Raw genomic sequence first — 12,107 nt, forward strand, 5'->3', positions numbered from 1 at the left:
TCGAGTTACTCACGTCTCCACTCATGATCAGCTAGCGGATGCTTTAACAAAACCACTACCTGGTCCATGGATTCAAGAACTAAACCGCAAGATTAGCGTCAGGTTACTGCCTCCATCTTGAGGGGGTGTGTAAAGGAGATATATAGAAAGTGAATATATGTGTAATTAATCATTCGCAAAACCCTTGTGTACAAGACTATATATATTGTAAATGCTGCACATAATGATAATCAAGCTTTGCCTCTTACACTACCCTCTCTCTAAACATATTCATGGATTTTTTTTTGTATAAACATCCAACAAAAGATGTATATTTAGACTCACTACATTATCGTTCTAGAATTTAAAATATTACAGAAATATCATGAGTAAGAAAGTAAATATTTTCATTATATATTGTCTATACAATGTAGATTAATTAACCTAGGAAAGCATATCTAATGTGAAAGATTTGTGGCCTAGTCTAATGTGAAAGATTTCTTGTTAAGAGTTAGTCTAATTCTCGCCACATGGATATGAACTTGAAGATAATAACCGAACAATACCATAAGAAATCAAATTTTCTCCATTAAACAGTCTTGAAATGCTATTTCGAATACATTCTCCACCTCCTGCTCCTCAAACACCTAGCTATCCACCTCATGCAATTTCAAACAGCTCTGTCCTTCGATTCGTTTCATTTTTGTGGTGGGAAGTTGATTTGTATCTTGGATGAACATTGAACAACCATTGCTTTTTGTTTTCAGAACATTTTTTTAGAACTGTTTGTAAGGTTTTACTTTTCTTCACATTTGTAATGTTACCACTATGAGATTTTTTTTTTTCGTAGCAACATACTATATTGTAAAACTTGTATGATTTTATTTAACTTAAATAGTTTTTATAATTGGGACGTAACCTGATTTATCTTGCAGAGATGTTGGGTCCATTCCACATGTATTAATATCCTCTAACTTGAAAATCATAGTCTGATTTGTCACTTTTTTCTGCACATTGTTGAAAGCTCTGAAACATAAAATCAGCAAATTGGTGAGTAGAAAGAGCTAATTAACTCGTTATAATAAGAAGCGTACTCCAATTGAAGTTGTTCCTTTTTTCTTTTTCCCTGGCTTTACAGTGGTATGCCTCGTTAAATTAGCTATAGAAGCTCAAGTATCATTTGATTTTATTTTTGTTTCTTCAAAAGAAGAGAATAAACAAAATTAGGTACTGGCAATCATTAAAAATAACATGCAAACCTGTGTAAAATCCTTGACCTCTTTGCAACCCAATCGAAAAAGCCATGCATCATGAGATGAGAGACACAGGTTTTTGCAAAGTAATCCATTTTTTTTGCTTTAAAGAGATAAATTACAAAACCTATTTTATATCCAAATAAAAGAGAGAGAAACACGTGGAAGAGAAGCAAGGTCAAGGTGTCAAAAAATGACGAATCATAAAATCACACAATTGCTGTCCAAAATCGTGAGTCAAAGATTGATCGAAAAATAAATGATTCAAAGTCGTCACAATCAAAGTGATCATGATTCATGAATGATCAGAACATATATAGAAACCCGAACACATATATCCATACAAGCCCAATCAATGTTTAATTGTCTACGCATCTAAACGAAGCTTTAAACTGAAAATAATACCTCCAAGTATAGTACTCCCATAAAATATACGTTAGGGTGGTGGCTACACTGAAAAATTATGGTATGAAGAAGAATTCGAGTTAAGATAATAAAAAACGATAATCATAATAAAAAGAATGCCTAGTGGCTTGATTTAATTAATTGGAACGTTGGTTTTGTAAGACGAAGGAAAATTGTAGAAAATGTGATAAAAGAAGAAGAGATACGAAGAGTTTTGATAGCAAACCCTTAAAATCTATAACACGTGGCAAAATAAATTATGCTGAGCCTAATCTGCTGACATGGGGTGAAGATTAAAAATCTGATGTGGACCGGCTGAGGAACCTCAGATTATCCCTTTTACTAGTAGTAATTTTGTTTATATATACGGGACACTATAGTTAGGCAGTTTATAATGGACTATGGTCCAGAAAAATATATAGTTTAATAACGATCATGTTTACAATTTACACCTAGAGGTAGTGAGATGTGAGACCGCGCGGATTAGTTAAGATTTAAAGGGTATATGATGTGTTTCTTTTGTAGCTGTTATCAAATTCTAGTTTCCTTTGGATTAGACTGCATTTGTTGACTCTAGAGATTGAAAAAAATAACTATCAAAGTGTCTTTTTATTTTAGGCTCTTTAGCTAGTCTCCGATTAAAAAAGAAAACTATCAAGATTTAGAGTTAAAATTAAAGTTAATACTAGTAAATCATAAACCTCATGCGCTGGTGTGTGACGACGTGTCGCTAATACGCTCCTTTGTAATAATGATTAAAGGTTCACTAAAGAAAGACGCACGTTAAAGCCAATATATATGGCTTAATTGATGCGTTTTTGGTCGATAGTAATAAAGAATCAGTTCTAATAAAAGATAGTATGATCTATGGATGATGGTGTGACGATAAAGCAAAAGAAGATGATAATTTGTATATGTATGGTCATCATTACAAAGAAGAAAAATATATTCTTCGTATCTAAGAATAATAGTACTTTTTTTAACTTATAAATCAGGTTTGGTGGTGGACATTTTGAGAACTTATTCAATCCAACGTATGATGATAGATGATTAAGTAGACAAGAATAAAACTGTACAAGACAAAGAGCTTTTTCAATTAGCAAAACGGAGCTTTTAAACTTTTGATTAGCAGATAAAACTAATATATTATTATAGATAGATATAAAAAATAAACATTTATATTTATATATTTTGGTTGGGCGTAACATCTTCATCTAACTTAGGCTACTTAGGTGTCGATTGGTTCTCCCGCTACCTCCCGCAAACGCTGCGTTTGCGGGTAGTAGCGGTTGCTAGCGATTGGTGCCAATCATACAAATCGCTTCCAATCGCTCTCAGCCGCTCCCAATCGCTCCCAACCACTGAATTCCAAAAGCTGCTTCCCGCAAGCGTTTGCGGTTGCGGGCGTTTGCGTTTGGAATTTTTTTTTTTTTTTGAAAAACTTGAAACAAATCAGTAATAATGAAATATATTTTATATATATCTTTTACCTAACTATTTTATTCATTAAAGATGGGAGAAAATGAACTACGGATACGATTGAGAATATTAAAAAATAAACAATTGGAAGAAAATAAGATTTCAATTAACAATAACCTGGAAAACTTGATGTAAATTTAATGGCACATCGCACATAAGTTCAAAAAAAATCTAAATAGATATACATTTCATCAGAAATTTAAGTAAATAAGATTATTTGTGAAAAATATAAAAACAAATAACGAGTGACTCTTCTGAGCTCTCGCTTGATCATTACTACCGATGCAAATACTGCCCCACAGAATTTATTGAGTGTGTGAGATTTGAGAAAGAAGATCTACGATCTAAAACATATATTTAGTTATTTATCAAATTACTTGATTAAAGTTTTGGTAAAAAGTCAAATGCATAAAGTAATAAGTATTTCACTATGAAATTTATTTGTTTTTAAAATAATTATTTTAGTATTTTTAACGAATTTTAATTATAAATCAAGTTTAATAAAGTTTTTGATATTTTAAAACATTTATATAATTATATATCACATTTATTTATGTTCCAACCGCTATTGCACCCACTGGTCAACCAGTCGTAAACCTCCCGCAAACGCACCAATTTTAAACCGCTAAACCAGTCGTTCAAAACGCTTAATAACGCTTGAAATTGCAATCTCCCGCTTCCGCAATCTCCCGCAATCGCAACCGCAACTGCAGCGTTTGAACCAGTCAAGCTCTTATTAGCATCAAAACTAACTATCTTCTAATCAAAATCTGAAAAGAAAAACAAAGCCCAATAGCCCATATTAGAACCCATCAAGGCCCAAAAAACCCATTTTATAAACAGAACATTACTTTCATACCTCACTCGTTTTCTAGGGTTTCTTCATTCGTGTGCGAGAGCTTCCTCTTCTTCTTCTTCTTCTTCAAGCCGCGGCTTAAAAAAGATCCCTACTTCTCTCTTCCTCCTTCTCCAATCCTCACTCCCAGTCATGGCCGCCGCCGTAGAAATCGACGCTGAGATTCAACAACAGCTTACCAACGAGGTCAAGCTCTTCAACCGTTGGAGCTTTGATGATGTTAATGTAATTTTCCTCATCTCTCTCTTGTGTGTAACAACAACTCGTAGATTGTGATACTCTTTTGGTTCTGTTCCAATCGATCTACTCGTTTGCAGTTTCTTCTCGAATCTAGATTTAGCTGTAATCTAGCCTTGTTAATGATTCTATCTCTTGACATGTAATAGACATTGAAATGGTTGCTCTGTTCTGATATGAGTACTTTACATTGGCTTCATTGTTTGAATTAGTTCAAATTGCTTCACTATTGATAATAACACTCACTTGGATCTTGGGATCTCTAAATTGACTTCAAAGGTCATGATTTTGTGTGTGTGTTGCAAATGATTGAGGCTGATAATTTTGTTGTATTCGATCTGTGTATCTGTGGTATGTGTAGGTCACAGACATTAGTCTTGTTGACTACATTGGTGTTCAGTCAGCGAAACACGCAACCTTTGTTCCCCACACTGCTGGAAGATACTCTGTCAAGAGGTTCAGAAAGGCACAGTGCCCAATTGTTGAGAGGCTCACTAACTCTCTCATGATGCACGGAAGGAACAATGGTAAGAAGTTGATGGCTGTTAGGATCGTCAAGCATGCCATGGAGATCATCCACCTCTTGCAAGACCAGAACCCGATTCAAGTTATCATTGATGCCATTGTTAACAGGTAATTTAAGATTGTGGTGATATTGAAACAACCTGTAGTTTCTATGAACGTTTTTTTTTTAATCTCATGAGGTTTGTTTTCTTTGTGTGAACCAGTGGTCCTCGTGAAGATGCTACCAGGATTGGATCTGCTGGTGTGGTTAGGAGGCAGGCCGTTGATATCTCTCCTCTTAGACGTGTCAACCAAGCGATTTTCTTGATCACCACTGGTGCACGTGAAGCTGCCTTTAGAAACATCAAGACAATTGCTGAGTGCCTTGCTGATGAACTCATCAATGCTGCCAAGGGGTCTTCCAACAGGTAATTAAAACACAACCTCATCATCTACATTGTGTGTTTCTTCATGGCTTTGCATTTGTATTAGTTAGAAGCTGATAATTGTTATCTGCTCTTCTTCTCTTGCAGCTATGCCATCAAGAAGAAAGATGAGATTGAGAGAGTTGCCAAGGCCAATCGTTAAGGGATCGTCCTTTCCTTTATGTTTGCATTACATCAAAGAGTTTTTGTGCTGTTTCCATTAGCTTTGGATATGTTTCAGATGATCTCTTTATCTTTAATGAAGTTTTGACGCTTGAATCGACTTGGAATCTTGTTAAATCAAACAGTTTCATATTTAAAACTATTTCATCTATATATTTCTGATTTTAAAGTTTTATAATTATGATTGTTTGTTATATGGTATCCATCTTCAAGAATTATAGTTTCCAATTTGCAGCTATTCTTCAAATAGAAAATGTAATACTGGTGCAATTGTGTTCCAACTTCCAACCCAACAAAAGATCTTTTGAAACTCGGCCAATATTTCGAATCTTTAAGGACCCAACTAAACACTGCTTATTGTTGCTGCTTGACTAGTTGGCCATCCTTCCGTTTGACAGACTGACACTAATTTATGTAACATTCCTGGATGGTGCCAATCATGTTTTATATATGCGTGCATGACTATGAGAATGTTACGAATCAGACTCAAGTGACGCAGAAGGGCTTCTTAATATCAAGACATGGCCGACCTTTTCAATCCCCCAGGTATTAGTAGTTTATTTATCCCTTCAGTTCAGACCGCAAAAATATAATCATCTAGCAGCAGATAGGTTAGCTCATTAAGGTTATGAGTTTATCTTTTGTTTCTTGGATAAGAAGTACGATACCAACGTTATACCATCCATGTAGTAGGAAGTTACAACACCAATTTCTTGATTCTATCATGAGGACACCTAAAATGTAACACTCATTTTTATTTGGTTTTGTTAAAATAACATCAGTCTTTTTATCCTTACAATCTTAATGTAAATAAAAATAGATTCACACGATTAATTAACTACTGTGGTATAAAGATCAAAGAAAAATACATGAATGGGATTAAATGGATTGCTTAGAAAGTTATATATGAAGCTAAATGGGTAAAAGAGCAAATGGTGATTGTGTATACCAATTTTGCTTTCTCTTTTTTTCTATTTCTTAACAAAAAAGAAAAAAAGAAAAAAAGAGAAAGCATGAATGGATAAAAAAATGTCTCTTACTTAGAAAGCTGTGGAGAGTTAAAAGGAAGAGTAGAGGAGGAAGTTGGAGGGTTCAAGAGCAAATGATGATTATGTTTACCCTCGTAGGTTGTAATGAAAGCTCTTGGATCATCACTCACTCTCTCAACATGTTTCCTTGCTCTGCAATTAGCACTCGTGCATCTGTAATAACTTCTTGGATACGCATTGCCTCCCACCACTTTTTGTCCGTACTTCCTCCACCTGAATCCATCTTCAAGACTGTCTGATTCAACCGAGCCTTGCGATACTCCTGCTTCACTCGATTGCTTCTCGTTCTTCCTGTTATCAAAATACAAAGTCAATACAAGAAATGCAAAAAACACAAACGCATAAACTAGAGTTTGAAACAAGCCCTAGTCTTACCTTCTTTTGTTTCTGTTTGGATCATCAAGCTCTCCTCCGTTGCTGCCTTCATCACATTGGCTACTTCTGCAACCAGAATCCGAAGTTCCAGCATTCGAATTTGTCGATTTGGGAACCGCAAACTCGAATGGTGTAATAACACAACCCTCATTCATCTTCTCTGTTCTGCTTTTAGAAGATTCATTGCTTTGATTGCTCCAAAGAGAAGAATAGAGACTATTGGTAGGGTCTTGTCCCATTGATCCTTCAGAAGCAACCGCTTTTGGTGGTTTCTGAAACCCTGAAGAGGTTGTTGATGAAGCGCGCCGTGGAAGAGGACAAGACGGCTTTGAGTGATTATGCTCACCTTGATACACAATCTCTGAAACTTGACCTTCCACTGATCTCTCTACTTTCTTCTTCACGGGACATTTGGGATGTGTGCATTTGTAGTAACTCCTTGGACACTCACTTCCTTTAACTTGCTTCTGTCCGTATTTCCTCCAGTTGTATCCGTCCACTGAAGATCTGTCCCCAATAGAGGTCTCTGATTCCGTAAAGGTTGGAACTTTCTGGACTACATTAGGACCGGATCGATATGTACCTTGGCTCACACTCTTCCCATAGCCTACTGCTTCGGTTTGTCTCCAAGTCTGTTGCCGGTTCCCTTGAAGCTAATATAGAGAAGAAAAAAATATGTCAAAACAACTTCCCAAAATCAGTAATCATGAAGATATTTGAAAGCGACTTACCATATTAGCCAATGCAGAGACGGTTGCTTTGGAGACAAGCTTTGCTTTCGGTTTATAAACAACGTAGCTTTTGCTATCTGAATCATCACAAGACTTTCCAATTCCATTACTAGTGTTTCCTTCAACCTAAGATTATCAGAAAGAGTTGAGTCAAGACCAAGATGCAGAAGATTCAGAAAGAAGATAGCAATGCCAAGTATTAAAGAGACAACTCGATCGATACCCGTGGAAATGAGACCGAAGCTGCAACTGGCTGGTTGAACCTCAAAGTCTTTGGTCTTATAGCAACGTCTACAATGTCATGGCAATTAGATTGAGGAGATACGGTAATTGAATCAGTGAGAAGCTCAGTGAAATTCCTGAAACTAGAACTTGAAGAAGGCCTCGAGGCCACAGGTTTTGCTATTACCACTCTATCACCCTCCTTCACCTCCATTACTCGACCTTAATTATCAGCTTGAAAAAAAACATATATTCCACATTCTATTAGAGATGTTTCTCATGATTCTAGTTCATGACCAACTCGTTAATCGATGAAAGACAAAACTCATTTGCCCAATTTAGGAAAGGAAAAGGTGGAGCAAGATCAAAGATCAAACAAAGTGATTGAAGAAACATCAATTCCCATATCCAATCATAAAAAATCTCTCGATCTATATATAAAACTTGGAAAAATAGTTGCAAAGATAAGATAAGAAAAGAAACTTGCTGATACACATATGTGCCCACATAAGATACAATCATACCAATAAAAAAATACAAACCCCAAAAGAGAGAGAGAAATCGAAGTAGTAAGTAGTACTCACGGTGAGATTCCAAAAGAAACTGAACTTGTGAAAAGGATTTGAGAGTAAACCCTATTTCAAAGAGAGTTAGGATCCAAGAAGCATATCCGAATCCGGTTTACGATGATTGCAATATGATATTCATATACCCTTTCGTACGATGAGAGAGTTCGTTGAGCTTTGGCCGACACTGTAACGTATACACGTGTCACTTTAGGGAATGGTTGGATGGATCAAGGTCCGTTTAGTCTATAGCGATGATGAAGAAGCTCATGAAAAGGAAAGAGAGAGAGAGAGATGAGAGAAAGAATAAGATGGTGGGTCACTCGTTGAACGTTAGTTGAGTTTAGAAAGTTAGTTGGAAAACGTTGCCAGAACAGAAACGACATCGTTTCGCTTTTTAGTTGACAGACAAGGTCACAGCGACCAAAAAAATGTCGTATTGGTTGTTGACACGCGCGCCAACTTGTTTTGTTCTTAGCAAACACGTGAACAGAACCATACCAACCTATATATTTTTTATCTTAAAGTAAACCGAACCAAATTAAATCCGGTTTATTTACAATCATGTTGTTCTCGTCTCCTTTCGTATTTTTTACCAACCTTACTGTATATAATGGAACTGAAAGTAAAATATTATTAAATACCACTGCCCAATGATCATTTAAAAAATATAATTTATGTAAACAACCTACTGTTGTTTTACTTTGTTGTTAGCTTGCAATATTCAACGATGTTGGACTTTCAACAGATATTAGAGTTGATATTTATTAATTGTCTAACTAATTTGTTAGGTTCTTAGTTAAGAAGATTGTTGAAGCTTAATCAATGTATGTATAAACAAACTTGTACACAGCTTTATGTATAAATCTCTTCTTCCTTTTAACTCTCATCTCAACTTTTTTTTTTTTTTTTTGTCAACCAAAACCCATTCTCCTCTAGGGAAAGCCTTACAAACACCATACCACTTATATGGGTAAACCTAAAATAGAATTCACAGAAATTTAGAATCCAAACCAAAATACAACAAACAAAGTGGCTAAAACAATGCCAAAAATAGGGGATTGCAACAATCCAAAGGATAGCGAATGATATTTCTGAAAGAATACCATTCAAGGCCACATACTTTTTGATGTAACATCTCCAAAGCCTATACAAGGAATTAGAGTGACTACTACTCTACTCTCTGATTGCCCCGAAGGTATGAGACCCTCCAAAACTCGGTGCGGGAAAAAGCAAAAAAGACTGGGCGAAAAATCCCGTGAAAGCGAGGCAACATACTTCTTCTTCTGGCTTCATACTCTCATTTCAACTTCTTCATTGTCTTCTTGTGATTCCTTCATAGTTTTGCATTAGTCATTTCTCTATTAGAATTCAAATCTTCAAAGTTTTGAAATAAAGATTAATATAATCTATTCGTTCTTGACAATAATTCTTTTATCAAAGTTTTTCAAAACAAGAAAGGAGAACCCGGTTGGTTTGCGCACATGTTTGTCATCGACTCATCGTCGTTATTTAACCGGGTTAGGTCCGGTTTAGCCTTTCAATTTGTACTCAAAATTTTAAAGAGAGCAAACGTAAGAAACAAAAGCTTGATTATGAGATCACATACAGTAAAAAGAGCAAATAATACACAACTGGCAATAATTAGTATCGACTCCATGATGTAAGGAACATTTTTAATTGCAACTAGCTACGTCCGGTTTGGCCTTTCAATTGAATCTTATTTCACCGGTTCATAAGAAGAAGAATCGCAAGGGTAGCAAACGGAAAAACATAAGATAGGTTTTGAGATCACATACAGTAAAAGAGCAAATAATACAAAAGTGCTGATAATTAGGCATCAAATTCCATGATGTAAGGAACAATTCTATCCCGCACCGCCAATTCTAGGACAGTCAAGAGCTGGTTATAAGTTCCCGTTTTTAATGTATGCGGCTGTTTTACTTTACTGTCTGGTTGAGTTCTTTAACCAGCCAGCTCGGCCAGCCGCAATATCATCACATTCGCCAACAAAACATACCACAAGAGCATAAAGACTGATCACGAAGCACATAACAAGTAGTGTAAATGTATTGATACAATCCTGTATTATCAACTAGCAAGCTCAAACAATCATTGGATACAGAAAATTTCTCTCATGGAGCCGAAATCACGGGCTCGTGGAAAGATTAATAGTTTGCAAGTGTGTATGATTATTTCTATTGCGGTAAAAACACAAATCTAAGATGTTTTTTTTTTTTTTTATACTTTTATTTCCAACACAAAATTGATTCAGGCATATGTCTTCCACATGCAAAGAATTTAAATACCGGGGAGATTTGATTGTGAACTAAGCCACGGCAGACTGTTTCTCTTCGTAATCATCAAGCCTTAAGGCTTCTAATAGCCTTGGCCATGACTCCGGGATGCCTCCAGGTAAGTCAAACTCCATTAGCTTTCCCTTGCTACGGTAGTAATCTTCAAGAGGCTGGCTCTGCATATATAGAAAAAAGAAACTAATCAACACTTGATAGTTTCATTAAGTTAGATATTTATACACTAGAAACAGAACAACGATAAAGGGTCTTACGGTTTCGCTGTATATACGAAGCCTTGCTTTCACAACCTCTTCAGTATCATCAGCTCGAGTGATGAGCTTTGACATACAGTTAGGTGGAGGCATTAGCGGATCCATGCTAATTGCAGGTCTTCCATTCTCACCTTTTAAGTTGATGTGAGCGACATTAAAACCTTTACCACATTGATTACAGGTTCTCCTCCCAAGGCATTTCTCAACCAAAACTTCCTCAGGTAGCTTCAAATTCACGACCAAATCGATGTCAGTTACATCTCCCAGTATTTCCTGAAACAAAAAGACAATCCAGTATTAGAAAACGTTGATAGAGATTGAGAATCAAAACTTGCTCAATTTGCTTTAAAAATGTAGAAACCAATGATTAACTTACAGCTTGTCTCATGGTCCTTGGAAAGCCATCAAGAATAAACCCTGATTCACCTTTGGCTTCACCTGCCTCAAGTCTCTTGGATAATAAGTCAACTATAATCTCATCAGACACCAACTTCCCCTGGTTTACAATCTCCGATAGCTACATCAATCAAAAACATCAAAATGATGAGTCTTTTAACTCTTATGCAAACAAACAAAACAAAGCCATTGACTTTAATCTATACGAATAGATCAGTTATGATGGTAACCAAATGTAACCAGAAACACTTTAGTTCACTAGATCTGTCAAGAGATAGATTAAATTCTTCAGATCCAATGAAAAGATGTTAATTTCAGACTACTTGGATCCAAAACCGAACAAAGAAGAGATCTTGTCTCAAATCTCAATCACAGGGAAAGTCAAAAAAGAGAAAAAGGTCGCACCTTTTGGGAGAGAGGTCCAGAAGAAGCTAACGCCTCACGGACGAGATCACCGGTAGCGATATGAGGAACACCGAGAAGGGTCGACAGTCTACTAGCGTAAGTACCTTTTCCAACACCAGGACAACCCAGAAACACCCACTGAACATTCCTATCTTTCGCAGCAACCTTACGAGCTCCACCGCCGTTAAGAAACGGCGAAGGAGATGAAGACGCGTGGCTAGCTTCGGTGGAGTAGAATCGGTTACCGAAGCCAAAGAGAGAGGAGGATCTCGCCACACGTCCCACTATTCTCGCCATTGCAGATATAGAAATGCAGAGAGAGAGAGAGATAGAAGCAGCGGCTTGGGCTTGGCGTGAGCTTGAGATTGAGATTGAGATTTGAGAGCTTTTTTACCCTAAAGAAGAACGTGCACGAGAGAACATATGCTCTTTTAAAGGATCTTTTAGATTCTTTTCCCGTTTTGCCCTTAACT

The 12,107-nt window shown here is 36.3% G+C and overlaps 3 protein-coding genes across 4 annotated transcripts; 1 reads left to right on the forward strand and 2 right to left on the reverse strand.

Annotated features, from left to right (window-relative positions):
- Window positions 1-3,912: 3,912 nt before the first annotated feature.
- Window positions 3,913-5,472, forward strand: LOC104785786 (small ribosomal subunit protein uS7z). Its single transcript, XM_010511056.2, has 4 exons — window positions 3,913-4,197; window positions 4,571-4,842; window positions 4,938-5,141; window positions 5,247-5,472. Exons 1-4 carry the CDS (start codon window positions 4,105-4,107, stop codon window positions 5,299-5,301), a joined length of 624 nt encoding a protein of 207 aa, XP_010509358.1. The 5' UTR covers window positions 3,913-4,104; the 3' UTR covers window positions 5,302-5,472.
- Window positions 5,473-6,059: 587 nt separating this feature from the next.
- On the reverse strand, window positions 6,060-8,585 carry LOC104785787 (WRKY transcription factor 44-like). Of its 2 annotated transcripts, none has more exons than XM_010511057.3 (5): window positions 8,283-8,585; window positions 7,700-7,932; window positions 7,477-7,602; window positions 6,746-7,398; window positions 6,060-6,661 (listed from the first exon to the last, which is right to left on the reverse strand). In XM_010511057.3, the coding sequence occupies exons 2-5, from the start codon at window positions 7,910-7,912 to the stop codon at window positions 6,358-6,360; spliced, it is 1,296 nt and encodes a 431-aa protein (XP_010509359.1). In that variant the 5' UTR covers window positions 7,913-7,932; window positions 8,283-8,585; the 3' UTR covers window positions 6,060-6,357. The 2 variants fall into 2 exon arrangements, with proteins under 2 accessions (XP_010509359.1, XP_010509360.1); XM_010511058.3 differs by having other exon boundaries at window positions 7,700-7,920; window positions 8,283-8,535.
- Window positions 8,586-10,323: 1,738 nt separating this feature from the next.
- On the reverse strand, window positions 10,324-12,079 carry LOC104785788 (adenylate kinase 1, chloroplastic). The gene is made up of 4 exons (XM_087452025.1): window positions 11,635-12,079; window positions 11,210-11,350; window positions 10,834-11,106; window positions 10,324-10,737 (listed from the first exon to the last, which is right to left on the reverse strand). Exons 1-4 carry the CDS (start codon window positions 11,929-11,931, stop codon window positions 10,594-10,596), a joined length of 855 nt encoding a protein of 284 aa, XP_087308151.1. The 5' UTR covers window positions 11,932-12,079; the 3' UTR covers window positions 10,324-10,593.
- Window positions 12,080-12,107: the final 28 nt, after the last annotated feature.

Source organism: Camelina sativa, chromosome 5, assembly GCF_030686135.1.
Source record: "Camelina sativa cultivar CO46 ecotype springtype chromosome 5, ASM3068613v1".
Lineage (NCBI taxonomy): Eukaryota > Viridiplantae > Streptophyta > Magnoliopsida > Brassicales > Brassicaceae > Camelina > Camelina sativa.

Excerpts from the sequence above, each read along its gene's own strand:
- LOC104785786 (XM_010511056.2), top strand. The coding sequence starts at position 4,105 with ATGGCCGCCGCCGTAGAAATCGACGCTGAGATTCAACAACAGCTTACC. Across the intron at positions 4,198-4,570 it reads GGAGCTTTGATGATGTTAAT|GTCACAGACATTAGTCTTGT; the intron begins GTAATTTTCCTC and ends TGGTATGTGTAG. Across the intron at positions 4,843-4,937 it reads ATTGATGCCATTGTTAACAG|TGGTCCTCGTGAAGATGCTA; the intron begins GTAATTTAAGAT and ends TGTGTGAACCAG.
- LOC104785787 (XM_010511057.3), bottom strand. The coding sequence starts at position 7,912 with ATGGAGGTGAAGGAGGGTGATAGAGTGGTAATAGCAAAACCTGTGGCC. Across the intron at positions 7,603-7,699 it reads CTTCGGTCTCATTTCCACGG|GTTGAAGGAAACACTAGTAA; the intron begins GTATCGATCGAG and ends TGATAATCTTAG. Across the intron at positions 6,662-6,745 it reads CCAAACAGAAACAAAAGAAG|GAAGAACGAGAAGCAATCGA; the intron begins GTAAGACTAGGG and ends TTTTGATAACAG.
- LOC104785788 (XM_087452025.1), bottom strand. The coding sequence starts at position 11,931 with ATGGCGAGAATAGTGGGACGTGTGGCGAGATCCTCCTCTCTCTTTGGC. Across the intron at positions 11,107-11,209 it reads CAAGGACCATGAGACAAGCT|GAAATACTGGGAGATGTAAC; the intron begins GTAAGTTAATCA and ends TTTTTGTTTCAG. Across the intron at positions 10,738-10,833 it reads TTCGTATATACAGCGAAACC|AGCCAGCCTCTTGAAGATTA; the intron begins GTAAGACCCTTT and ends CTATATATGCAG.